General features: G+C 39.6%; 1 protein-coding gene across 1 annotated transcript in view; it reads right to left on the bottom strand.

Annotated features, from left to right (window-relative positions):
* The window catches only part of cltcl1 (clathrin, heavy chain-like 1), a 36977-nt gene that overhangs the window by 18382 nt on the left and 4532 nt on the right, over positions 1-14063 (bottom strand). The window contains exons 2-12 of the mRNA XM_087788026.1: positions 8538-8745; positions 6614-6882; positions 6385-6546; positions 6209-6322; positions 5383-5556; positions 4072-4269; positions 3588-3788; positions 3341-3493; positions 2195-2317; positions 318-455; positions 76-240 (exon numbers count right to left, since the gene is read on the bottom strand). Of these exons, the coding sequence (XP_087644152.1) occupies positions 76-240; positions 318-455; positions 2195-2317; positions 3341-3493; positions 3588-3788; positions 4072-4269; positions 5383-5556; positions 6209-6322; positions 6385-6546; positions 6614-6882; positions 8538-8745 (1905 nt within the window). The remainder of the gene's footprint in view (positions 1-75; positions 241-317; positions 456-2194; positions 2318-3340; positions 3494-3587; positions 3789-4071; positions 4270-5382; positions 5557-6208; positions 6323-6384; positions 6547-6613; positions 6883-8537; positions 8746-14063) is intronic.

Raw genomic sequence — 14063 nt, 5'->3', positions numbered from 1 at the left:
GAGAGAGCAGGAGGACGATGAAGGTCATGATGATGATGATGATGATGATGGAGTGTCTGAGCCTCGCAGGTGTACCTCAGGGTTCAGCAGGTGCGTGTGGACCACGGCTCTCTTGATGTCGTACAGGTCCGTGTAGTGCTCCAGGGCTCTCTGCAGCAGACCGGCCTTCTCGCACAGCTGGGCCACGTGAGCCCGGTCGTAGTGGGTGAACATCTGGTTGCCCAGGATGGCGTCCGCCACCTGCACCGTAAAACCCACTCGGTTAAAGAAGGAGTTTTTCTAAAGGAGAAGAAGAACCGGGGGATGAAGGGTTGGACCTGAGGGGCGTGGATGAGGTTCATCTCCAGTAGGCGGGTCTGTAGGTGTCCCTCGGCCGGGCGGTTGTTCTTCAGGGCGTCCAACAGGAAGGAGGTGCACTGCTGGATCAGGTTCCCCTCCATGAACACGTCCACGATCTGGAAAGAGAAACTGGATCAGGGCTCCATAGAAAACAGTACATGTATGGTCTCCAATGTGGCTTCACAAATTTACTCCGGGTACTTCGGTTTCCTCCCACAGTCCCTCGTTTATTGAGAATTTTGACAGACTGGTGACCTTTCCAGGGTGTCCCCTGGCACTCACTCGAAGTACACTTCACCCCCACCTTGAAATCGGACCACAGAGGGAGTGGAGCTAGCTTAGTGGGTAGCTAACACTGTGAGCCGTGTACGTGCTAGCTTTTCGAGTAGCTAAAGTTGTTAGCTGTGTAGGTTTTAGCTTAGTTAGTAGCCAACAGTGTGAGCCATGTACATGCTAGCTTAGTGAGTAGCTAAAAGTGTTAGCCTTGTGCGTGCTAGCTTAGTGAGTAGCTAAAAGGGGTTGCTGTGTAAGTAGTAGCTTAGTGAGTAGTTAACACTGTTAGCCGTGTACGTGTTAGCTTAGTGAGTAGCTAACATTGTTAGCTGTGTACGTGTTAGCTTAGTGAGTAGCTAACCGTGTTAGTTGTGTAGGTGTAAGCTTAGTGAGTAGCTAACAGTGTTAGCCGTGTACATGTTAGCTTAGTGAGTAGTAAAAAGTGTTAGCTGTTTACGTGGTAGCTTAGTGAGTAGCCAACAGTGTTAGCTGTGTAAGAAATAGCTTAGTGAGTAGCTATCAGTGTTAGCTGTGTACGTGTTAGCTTAGTGAGTAGCAAACAGTGTTAGCCGTGTACGTCTTAGCTTAGTGAGTAGCTAACAGTGTTAGCCGTGTAGAATTTAGCTTAGTGAGTAGGTAAAAGTGTTAGCCTTGTGCGTGCTAGCTTAGTGAGCTGTGTACCTGTGAGCTTACAGAGTAATTTACAGTGTTAGCTGTGCACCCCCACCTCGACCCAGCTACGGGAATAAGGAGTAGTAAATGAATAAATGTATTTGTAGAGAACAAGAAATATATAATATAAATCAGTATAACGACTTCCTTGTTGAACAACAACTCTTTTTTTTTTTCTAAAATAGTTTTCCAAGATTATTAGCACTTTTGCAAACTCTTAAACATATTCATACATTCATTTGATCCCATTTGTTTCATAAATGTTTTGTTCTTTTGCGTTTTATATTTCATTCAAATGTCTGTCACATAAAGTAAATAGATGAATGAGATTTAACTTCCGGCCGCCTAATGGCAGCAGTCATTACGTCCTCCACTGCTAAAGGAAGAGTGAAATCCTGTGAGATTACGAAGATGACTGAGGACGAGAGGATACAGTCAACTCGAGCAGCTTTTAAAGCTGATGTTTGGACATATTTTGGTTTGAAAACAAATGAAAGCAGTTACAGTTAAGAGTCATGTGGTCTGTAAATACTACCAGAGTCAAGTACTCGAGAATACAACACATATATCCTTGTTACTACAGTATCACTATATATGGTATCGTTGACCCTGTATCGTGATATGCATCATATCGCCAGATTCTTCCTGTGCAAACACCCCATTACTGCAGCGACACAGACGACTTCCCCAAAATCTTGACGCAATAATATCCATTTATTCCCCGATAAGCAGATGTTTATCCTCCGAGGCGTCGTCGCTCGCGAGCATCAAGTCGTAAAGATGTGAGAACGAACAGAGTCTCATATGGAGTCGGGGGTCACTGACTCAGTGAATTCCTGGCATTACTGGCACATCTGGAATAACAGACGTTCCTCTCACTCTTGCAGGCCCGTGTGAGCGGAGGAGTTACCTGGTTGATGTTGGCCAGCGGCTCCTCGTCCTGCACCAGCATCTGGGCGAACTGCAGACCCTGCTCTGGGCTGACACGCATCACATTCCTCAGCAGAAACACCCAGTCTGGGGTGTAGCCCACCTTCAGCACAACACACAGTCACTTTCTGAGGGCTTTGAACGGGATTATTGGAGTAAGAATGGAAGGATATCAGTGACACCACAATTTTCAGTGGTTGAATCATAGTGGTTTGAAATGTGAAACTCTGAAATTGTTTTTTTGAATAATTAAATTCAATAATTTGTGTGTATATATATATATATATATATATATATATATATATATAAATAAATAAAGGTAACATTTGTTCTTTCTTTTTTTTCAAGTTGAATATTTTCAAAATGTTTTTTATGAATTCATATTTTTTTAATACATTAATTCAATAATTTGTATAAATAAAGATAAGATTGTTTTGTTTTTTCAAGTTTAAAGTTGGATATTCTAATGCCATAAATTAAAAAATATATATATTCTAAATTGAATATCTTTTAATTCGTAGCCTTTTAAATTCAATAACTTGTATATTTAAAGGTAAAGGTTGAATATTTTCAAAATGTTTCAAAATGTTTTAATTGATTGTTTTAGTACATTTTTTATGAATTAATATTTTTGGAATAATTAATTGAATAATTTCTATATTGAGCAATTTCATTAGTTTTTATTGAATAATATAATTAATATTAAATAATAATAGCATAATATTTCCTAATTAGATATGTATATTTTTATTGTTTTTTAAACATATAGTTTGATATTCTAGTGCCATAAATAAAATAAATTCTTTATTCAATATATTTAAATGAGTAGCCTTTTAAATTCAACATACAAAATGTTGATATTTAATAGACATATTAAAAAATGGTTAATTATTTAGTTACTTGTTAAAAATAGTTAATTATTGGAATAAGAATATTAAACTATAAAAAAAAATATATATATATACTGTATATATATATATTTTTTTTAATTTAATTATCAAAAGTTAAACCTTTCCTAACAGAAATGATTGAATTAAATTATTGCAAAAATAACTGTTAACTTCCAGCACTAAACACTCTGATATTCACTGATACACTTCCATATACGAGAGAAGCCTCCTCAGACCTTCTTGGCGTACAGGACGATCTTCTGGAACTGGCCGGTCTCGGCGAAGCACTGGATGACTTTGTTGGGGACGTTGGCCCTGAGGTACACGCTGAGGGCCAGGGTCGGGTCCGACGCCTTCACCAGGTCCCCCAGCTCTTCCGAGCACTCCAGCTACACACAAGTATTATGGACGATAAACCACGGATCAATAATGAACATCTTCCATCACTCAATCTCAAATAGACATTAGCATTAGCATTAGCACCTTGTCCTCCTTCAGCCACTTCTCCAGCAGCTGCTTGCGTCCCTGCTGCAGGACGGGTCTGCACAGCTCCAGGGACTCGAACTTGTTGAGCTGGCCCTGGTCCAGCAGAATCCCAAAGTACTGGAGCAGCGGAGACGCCTGACCCGGCTGGGCGGGAACGCTCTGAAACTTTCTGATGGTCTCGGCCGTCCGCAGGATTCCCTGAGGCGGGAAGACAAGGAAAATAATAAACACATGGGGAGAAGAAACGCTCTCGTGGATTTGGGGGGAAAAGCTCCCGGAATGTTCTGTGGAGGACCTTTTGAGGTTCATAATAAAACTGATGATGTCATAGCCACTAAGATGTAAATCTAAAAAACATCTTCTTTGCATTAATAAACTCATTTTTACGCCTCAAAAACAACTATAAAGAGAACAAATCAAAGCCTTTTTATTCACATGCGATCTTGAATCTACGACTTCCTCCAGCAGGTCCAACACAAACCTTTGGTGCTGATGCGGCTACTTTTGCAGCCTCCGAATAACTTCCCTGAGCAAACAACGTGTTGAACTTTCGGCCAAAAAGTTCTTCGGCTCCCGCGAGGTTCGACCTCACGGCCATGCGAAGAGCCAGGTCCGGGTTCTGCAGGACGTTGGTGGCGTAGTTGACGATGTTTTCCTCTTCAACGCAGACCGACAGGACCTGAAGCCAAGAGGAACTGATGAGATTTTGTTGGACGGCAACAACTGAGTTATTATTCCATGTGATAAAAATAAAAAAAGGTCTGATTTGACTTAATCTGAGTCATATTCACATGACGAGTATAAACAAAAGTCTTATTTAACAGATATTGAATGACAAAAATTAGACTTGAATTGCGTTTAAACAGTAAAAAAAAAGTATCTACTTATAAGATAATATTCTTGTTTTTACAGACTTGACAAGAAAACGTTTCTTATCTTAATTATAAACGGGTAACAAAATGTATTATTTTAAGATATTGAAAGACAAAATTGAGACAACAATGGCTTGTAAACATTTAAAACACTACAGAACAGTGTATCATCATAATGAGTAGCTAACAGTGTTAGCTGTGTAAGTAATATCTCAGTGAATAGCTAACAGTGTTAGCTGTGTAAGTAATTGCTCAGTGAGTAGCTAACAGTGTTAGCTGTGTACGTACCAGCTTTGTGAGTAGCTAACAGTGTTAGCTGTGTACGTACTAGCTTAGTGAGTAGCTAACAGTGTTAGCTGTGTAAGTACTAGCTTAGTGAGTAGCTAACAGTGTTAGCTGTGTAATCACCATCATAGTGAGTAGCTAACAGTGTTAGCTGTGTACGTGCTATCTTAGTGAGTAGCCAACAGTGTTAGCTTTGTCCGTGTTAGCTTAGTGAGTAGCTAACAGTGTTCGCTGTGTAAGTACTAGCTTAGTGAGTAGCTAACAGTGTTAGCTGTGTAAGTACTAGCTTTGTGAGTAAATAACAGTGTTAGCTGTGTAAGTACTAGCTTAGTGAGTAGCTAAAAGTGTTAGCTTCAGAAATTCTCAGGTAAAGTTTCCACAACAATACACTTTCAGACATTTTGAAGAAATTAGAATCTGAATTTTGTAAATCTTTTAAACAACAAAACTATAACTTTCTAATATCACGTTGTGGACATTATGAAAGAAATACGTTGAATGTTTTAAAATAAATGAATGTATTATGTCTCATATCAGTGCAAATCTTTTTACAAGGACGTAAACAAAAATCATAATAATAAATAATAATTATAATAGGATTTATAGCTCGAGCACGAGACAGTTTGAACCCTCACCTGCCCCTTCTTGTTGACCCCGATGATCCCTGAGCTGGCCTCATGAGGGGACGTCACAAAGATGGTCTCGGCGCTGATTCTGTTCATGTAGATACAAATCCCCGACTCCAGGTCGTACAGGTGGATGTAACCGTACTTGGTGATCAGGTAGATGACGCCGTGTTTGCTGCCGATCTGTCGGAAGAAGACAAGAGAATCGTATTAATTCAAAATGTTTTTGTTACAAAACCTTTGCTGGGTCTCAAATCGCATACTTATCTTAGTATACTAGAAGTAAGGATAGTGTGCGTACTAACTAGTATGCAAATCCTCCACAGATAGTATGTCTCAAATCAAACTCTGCTGCTACGCACTAACAGGAAATGACGCGACAACTTCTTCTTCTACTACTATTTAATGATGATTTCAACTAGCTATAGGAACAGTATCGCCACCTGCTGGCAGCAGATGAGAATCAAAATATTCGCGAGATATTTACGCAAGTATCAGCACCGTAGACGTGTCATCCCCCTACTGCTGCTGAAAATGCACCTGGTATATGAATACATATGTATTTATATATGACTTAACTTCCGTTTAAAACGTCGCTAAGATGGCGGCTGTTTAGGGTGGTTAGTGTCCATCGAACCATACTCAGTTTTGTGGGCGTTTTAGTGACAATTTAGTGTGTATTACGCACTAAATTTCGCATACTAAGAATTGAGACGCACTTACGCACTAAAAATACTAACTTTGAGTACGCAAGTATGCGATTTGAGACACAGCACGTGTGTTGGAAAGTCCTCAACGTTAAACCATCTTCATGCTTCTTCTTCTGGTCATGTACCTGCATCGCTACGGGGAAGTCCGTCTGGGCCTCCGGAGGAAAGAAGACGTCCACAGCCTTCTTGGCGAAAGGCTGGTTTCCTGCGGCCGGCTGACCCACTTCGATGATGTGCAGCTGCAGGAGCAACACGGAAGGTCAAAGTTCACTTTATCGTCACGCGACAGACGGAGCCGTACCTTCCCTCCGGACGGCGAGCGAACGGCGAAGCAGAAAAGCGTCGACGCTTTCGCGTTGCCTTCGACCTTGAACTCCCCGAAGGCGGCGGCGTGACCCTCGATGGGCTGCGACACCTTCCTCTCCACGGAGTACAGCTGCATGGCGCCCACCACTCGGTTTTGCTGCCGACGGCGACGGATCAGAAGGTGAGCGCCGGGACGAGATAAAACTCTGTCTGCGACCTCTCACCTGCGCCGAGATCCCGATCAGCAGCAGCCACTTCTGCTGCTCGTCCGTCCTGTAGTTGATGATCTGACACCCGGCCAGACTGGCGTGCCGGTCGAACACCTTGGCGGGCTGCGAGTCGCCCTCCATGCTCCAGTGGTAGACGGCCGTGTCCGTCACCAGGGCGACGGTGTTGACGGAGATCCACTTCCAGAACATGACCTCCTCCGTCATGGTGTGAGCCTTCATCTTGCTCTTCATCTCGATGTTGAAGATCTGCAGCGTCTTGGCAGCTGATGATGGGAAGAGAAATATTACAAATCAATTTTTCCATCTTCCTACATTGAAGATCATAGATGAAACAAATAATGTAAATTAAGTCTTTAATGTGTGTTTTACTTTTGCATCATAAGATTAAAAAAATATGTTTTGGTATTTGAGCCAAACATATGGAAGTATATCGATGCCATTAGAAAATAGAAAAATTGAATACAACTTTGTTTTTACTTTTTTTAAAGAATTGAATAATGTTTTTGAATAAATTAATTAAATAATCTCTAAATTGAAAGGTTGAATCTATCAATCATGTCATTTTCTAAATAGAATATTTTCAAAATAAATGATTTTTTCTTTAGACAAAAAATTATTGATATTCTTATTCCAATCAATCAAAAAGACAATTTCAGAATTCAATAATTATTTTATTCTTAGTCTTTTCAATTAAATATGAAAATGTTTGTATAATAGAACCACTAGACAGTATTGAATTTAAAACGCTAAAAAATGCTTTGATTTTTTTTTTATCATTTATTTAAAAAGAAAATTCAACCTTTCAATATGTACATTTTGTTCAATTATTAAAGAAAAAGAAAATGAAATGCTTAAAAAAAAAATTTTAAGTCAATTTAATTCAACAATTCATATATTTCTCAAATTCAAGATTTAACTTTACGTATTTATGTTCAAAATAACCAATAAAACACTGAGGATTTTGTAGAGTTATAAAATGGTTAAGGATTAATGACCAAAAATGTATTAAATTCTGATATTTTTATTCGACTACGTTTCTGTATGTGTACATTTGTGCCACTCTGTGTTATTAGTATTTCCTTTTATTTTTTACCCTAATTGTTTTTTTTCTTTATTTGTATTTATTATTTTATTTTCATTATTATTATTTTATTTTTTTTAGATTTTATCCTACTGTATCTGAATTTTTGAAATAAATGGAGTCATAGACATACACAATGTCACTGACCTGGATGTTGATATGACACACACACACACACACACACACACACACACACACACACACACACACGCGCACACACACACGCACACACACACGCACAAACATACTTCTTATCCTTCAATCAGTGTTTACCATCTTCCTCCACACACTTCATTCTCCGCACCAGAGTCACGCCAACACACGTGTTCCCATGAAAGAATGAAATGTGCCAAGAAGGTTAAGATGGACCAGCGTGTGACAAAAGTGTGGATGGGTTGGTGCTCGAGAGGATGCTTCTACTACCAGAGAGAAATGACTATCAACAGAGAATATAAAGCAACTCACCGTCTGGGAAACGACAGAAAGCAAACAAAAAAAAAAAAAAGAGAGAGGAGAGGAGGGAAGAAAAGAAGGAAAGTGTCAATCAAGTACAACAGAGCAGGCGGGTCATCGTTCTAGTGGGTCGGGCCGGACGGGAGGAACGGATCTGTTCTGTCGGCTCGAGTCAGACGCAGAAAATCAATTTCAACGATTTGCAGAAACAGAAGGTGAGCGACAGATGTACCGAGTCAGCAGAAAGCTGGAGCACGAACACGCATTGAGACCCGATTAAATCCGTCAACTTCTGACAGAAAACAGACTCAGAAATGCAAACATCAATAACGACCTCTAATGAGACTCAACATTAAAAAAAAAACACAGTTTCTGATCTGGCACCTTTCAGAGCGATCACTTTGCTGGCCGGGTTCATGATGGCGCTGTCGGCGGAGATGGGCCTCCTGATGGGGTTGGTGGGGTCCGACATGTCCACGATCACCACCTGGTTCTGCTCGCCCACTTTTTCCCTGATGCAGATGAACTTGTCCGACTCCATGGTCAGGTAGCTGAAGCCGATGTTGGCCGGGTTCACTCCCAGGTTCTGCAGCTGCCGGTGCAGAAGAGACGCGTGAGTTCCTTCAAGCATTTTAGACCTGATTCACCACCATGTCAGGTCTGTGCTTGTTGTACATCCTCATATTTGTATTAATGCTCTCTGGAGAAAATGTTATCCGAACAATGAATTTAAAACCTCTTTTTTTATGTAAATTAGATGTTTTACATTTCGATAAATCTGTATAAAACAAAATAATTCGATTTCTTTATTTTATTTACAGTCGACAGGCAAATATTCACAGAGTTTGTTCATTTTCATGCTGCAATTAAACTTCCGGTCACTAGGTGGCAGCAGTCCTCCAAAGCGAAAGGAAGAATAAATGCCTTGAGATCCCGGCGATGACTGAGGACGAGAGGATACAGTGACTCCAGCAGCTTTTAAAGCTGATGTTTGAATATTTTGGATTCAAAACAAATGAAAGCAGTTACGACTTCATCAAGAGTCATGTGGTCTGTAAATACTACAACACCAGAGTCAAGTACTCAACAATACTACACAATATATCCTTGTTACTACAGTATCACGATATATCGTATCGTTACCTCTGTATTGTGATATATATCGCCAGATTCTTGCCAAAGCACATGCCTAGTGACAACATGGCTAACTTAAAGAAAGAAGTACTATAGTTTATTCTGTGGTTTTATTACTTATTGTAACTAAAGAGTGTATTTTTGAAAAGAAAAGATGGTATTCTATTTCCAAGAGTGTTCATCTGTAACAGTTCTTGATAAGAAAAATGTTAAAACAAAACTTGTTTTTTAGTTTTTTTTAGTAAGAAATGTAATTGTACATTAAGAAAAATAATTGGAGATATTTAATGTATATAGACAATACACTTAATGTGAGTGAACGCTCCTCTTTGCTCACTTCATTAGCAGACAAACAGGAAACGTGGCTCATAACGGAAGCTTTCATCGCTCGGTTTAATGGAAACATAAAGCAGCAGCTGATCAGCCAGAAGTTCAATTTGCTCTTTTTTAAACAAGTTTCCAGACCAGCCTGAGCCACATTGAGCTTCACAAACATTCAGTCTAAAGACGGGATGTGAAAGTCAACAGACCAAAATACTCAGAGACGAGGTAAAAATAAAAACATTTTTTTTTTCCACTCATACAATGTGAAAAAGGAACAAACACAATATGAGAAAATGGAGCACGTCAGCATGTTTACTTTCCCTAATGAGTGACAAGTTCCACCATCGCATCCGCACAACTCGGTCAGAGCTGTTATGAAACTGGACACTACTGGACCAGAGCTGGGCTCCCATGACTGGGCCGTCTGTGTTGTGCGAGTGGCAGGCGGAAAGGAATCCTCACACTCCGCACAAGGACTCCACTATCTCACAGATGTCAGGAGAAGCGATTGTGACAAGCGAGTCCTTTAAAACCACGTCGTCTCCGGGACAGGAAGCAGCGACGGGCAGGTCGCGGCGACAGAGACGCGCCATTAACGCTCGTCTACGCCGACAGATCTGAACGACTTGAAACTGATCCGGCTCAACACGTCAAAACAAATCAAGACTTATTTTACTACATTTTACAGCTTTTTTATTTATTCATTTTACTCTAAAATCGATTCAGTGGATAAGATGAGGCACAACCAGTCGTGCAGAAAGTCATTACGATCCTTTGCAGCTGAAGTAACAATGAAAACCTGCAAGATCCCTGGTGGTGACTGAGGACCAGAGGATACAGTCGACTGCACTCAAATTGAACTGAAACTTTCGATTTCCCCGTTTGTGTTCAGCTGAACAATGGTCAGTAAATAATTAAGTAGAGATTATTGGAGGTCAAACTATGTCCTCATTCAAAAATAGGGTTGTAAGGAAAATATTTATTTACCCAAATATGGCAATTTTTTGATACTGTGCTATTTGACAGCACAGTATCAAAATATATATATATATTTTGTGGCTTTCACTTCATTTTATATAATTATCATAGTTCTTTCATGGTTTATATTTCAATAAATTATGTATGAAATAAAATACTTTTTACTTCTACAATTTTTCAATTTACAATCATCATGAAAATATTCACAGCATTTGTTCATTTGTATGTTGCAATTAAACCTCCAGCCACTGGATGGCATCAGTCATCAAATCCTTCGCTGCAGAATTAAAAATCCTGAATGAAATGACTGAGGACAAGAGGATACAGTGGACTTTTAAAGCTTCAACAAGAGTCATGTGGTCTGTAAATTCCAGCAACACTCGACAATACTACCAATATATCCTTATAATCTGCTTCTTAGAACACCGGTTATAATCCAAGATAATATTAAATCGATGCTTGAATGTAATCAATTCCTCTTTGTTAGACTAGACTTGTGTGAGGGACAGATGCAAAATGTTTTTTAGTTTTTTTTATTTGGTAATGGAACCGAAATTAGGAAATAATAAACACAATGTAAAACTTGAGGCTCAGATTCCTATTGTATAGATGGTGAAGAAATAAAATAAACTGTGTTGCCACAAAATAACCTGTAGCCCAGTTTCTGTGCAACTGAAATGACTCACCAAATACACTTATATGCTGATGATACATCGCTAAACTAAAGCTCCATATTGTGAACCTTCGACTGTGATTTATTGAGCTCTATTGTGTGCATCTTACAAGGCTGGACTTATTTTACAGACTCTGGAGATGATGGATCGAGATGATCACCAACAGCTTCATCAAAAAAAAAAAGGTCAGAGAAAAGACCTGAGGGGGGGATTCGAGCCATATGCTGCATGTCGTCCATCCTGCCAAGACCATCTCTCACAGGAGGAGGAAGAAGGTTCGACAGATAACACGGAGACGGGAGCGAGTTACAGGAGATGTTCCAGATTGAAGCCACAAGTAACAATCTGTTGTAATTTTTCTTTTCTTTTTTTTCTTTTTCACTTCCAGTAAGACTTTGAGTCACCGGGAGAAACGCAGCCACATCCTGCCAACATTCCAGGAAGAAACGTGAGGTCATCCCTGCAGACAAACCTCGTCACACATGCTGCCGAACAAGAAAACACTGAAGAAGAAACTATGAAGTCACTGCAGCGAGTCCGATGACGACCGGAGACGGTGAGTCATCGGATGTTTCCAGAGGGTCCCGAAAGTCAAGTACAGAGTATAAACGCTTACACAGCACTTTTTTTTTAAAAGATGGAGAGCGATTAGACACAACATTATGAACAGCTGCTTCCTTTACTCGCCAGGAAATGAAAGGTCTACAGGTCACCTCTGTCTGCAGTACGACAAGTTTGTGAACTTACAACTTCTGGTGGTTTGGCAAACAAACATGCCGCACAAGTCAACTTCAAAAAAGTTACAGCTCATTCACTGCAGTGCATCAGAGTATCACTGTATTATTTCTTGAGTAATTACAAACACATCATCTGATTTACTCATGCAGTTTAGTAGCTATTTAATGTACAGTTATTTAAAAAGTTTTCACTTAATCTTAGGTATCATTTCTTCAAAGTATTATATTTCAGTACGAGGGGTGTCAAACTTTAAAAACCCTTTCTTCACATGTAGACTAAGGTTTTAACTGTCAGGTAACCAGTTACACACAGTTGCGCTATATAACTATAAATCCCTCCTAATCCCAAACAGCAAAGCCCTTCCAGTAGTAATCAGATAAAAGTTATAAAATCAAGCAGACCTATTCTAAAATAGGTACTCAAACTGATTGGACATGCACGAAAATCTGTCAAAATGTCGGTAAACTACGAAGCTGGACCGCCAGTCACCGTAGTACAACTCCACGTAATACGCGTCTGTACAAGTGCAATACTTATGTTTGAATAAAATCGTTGTACTTGTTGTATTTTTTTTTTACAATTGTTCATAAAAGCTCCCGAGTCGTTGATGTCAATAAAGCTTTGACAATTTATCAAAGTCTTGTGTCCGAGTCCCATTTAAGTAAGTAAGTAAGTAAGTATTACTAAGGCTGGATCAGATCACTGATGGAAGGTCTGACCATGAATAGATCTGAAAGTAAGAACCAGAATTTTAAAGTTGATCCTGAAAGAAACTGGCAGCCAGTAAAGAGATTGAAGGATTGGAGAAATGTGAGTTCTTCTACTAGAGCCGCTCAGAATTCACATAACCAAAACACACACCTCGTTGGTCAACAGCAGATCCGTGTCACATGCAGGCATATATAAATATATATATATTAGTGAGAAATTAACGTGAAGGAGAGAAAGAACAAAAAAAAACTTGTATACGGTTGTTATTCTAAACAATCATGATTTGCTATCGGAGCATTAACGTCGGACATTTTCACGCGCGACAAAAAACCGCTCATTGAGCCGGTGATGATGTCTCCTTTCATTAATGTGATGGACTTTGGTGACAGAACACAGAGTCACATCCCAAGCCCCGTCTGTCTCTCGGTGATGAAATCACTCCCCTATTTTTGGACCATAAATCCTGTTTGCTTTAATGAGGCCCATTTACCTCATCTGGCAGTCACATCCGCCGGCCTGTCACGACCGTGTCATCGTGTCAGGAGCCAAACACTGCGTTTTCTCCAGGTGGTTTCTTTAGGGAAAGGGCAAACCTCTTCCAAACTTATTCCGGAACGATCTTCCTCTCTCTCTGCGCTTGATGGAGTCTACTGACTCCTTTAAAAAACATCTTAAGACGTTTCTATTTGTTCAGGCTTTTCCTTGAATTTCTCGAACTCCTGTGTTGTTCTCAGTATTATCTTGATCTTTAAAGTATGTACTTTTTTGAGTATTGTTTTGATTGTTTAAGCGCTTTGTGACCCTGGTCTCGAAAAGCGCTATATAAATAAATATTACTTACTTACTTACATTTTCACTCCAAGGTCTTTTCCTGAGATAAGGTCTATAAATTGTAGCAACATGTCATCAGCATATACGTGCATTTGGTGGGCAGTTACACCGTTTGTTACTAGTCAAAAAATTGTGTTTTTACCAGCAACAAAAGTTTTTTGTACACATTTTTAACACAGTTGTACATGTTTACAATACAACATATTTTTAACAGATAACAAAACGTCCAAGTGCAAAAGAACAATTTGTACAAATTAATCTAAAGGTCCGACTGAAACCGATACCGTTTTGATTCTCTGTACTACCAAAGCATTTCGGTCGTGTCCACAGAAAGAACCGAAGTTTGATACCCAGCCCTCAAACAAGATAAGTTCTGTATTTGAAGCAGATTCTATAATTATGTCTCACTCTTTGACGTTGAAGTGAATTCCAGACTGAAGGTCATACGTCTGCGTTTGAGAAATAGTCTGGAGGGATTGAAGCAGCATATTTGTGCAGGCAGATGCCTCACCATGGGTCT

This window comes from Callionymus lyra, chromosome 1, assembly GCF_982586985.1.
Source record: "Callionymus lyra chromosome 1, fCalLyr1.hap1.1, whole genome shotgun sequence".
Lineage (NCBI taxonomy): Eukaryota > Metazoa > Chordata > Actinopteri > Syngnathiformes > Callionymidae > Callionymus > Callionymus lyra.
This window is presented reverse-complemented; position numbering and strand designations above follow the sequence as displayed.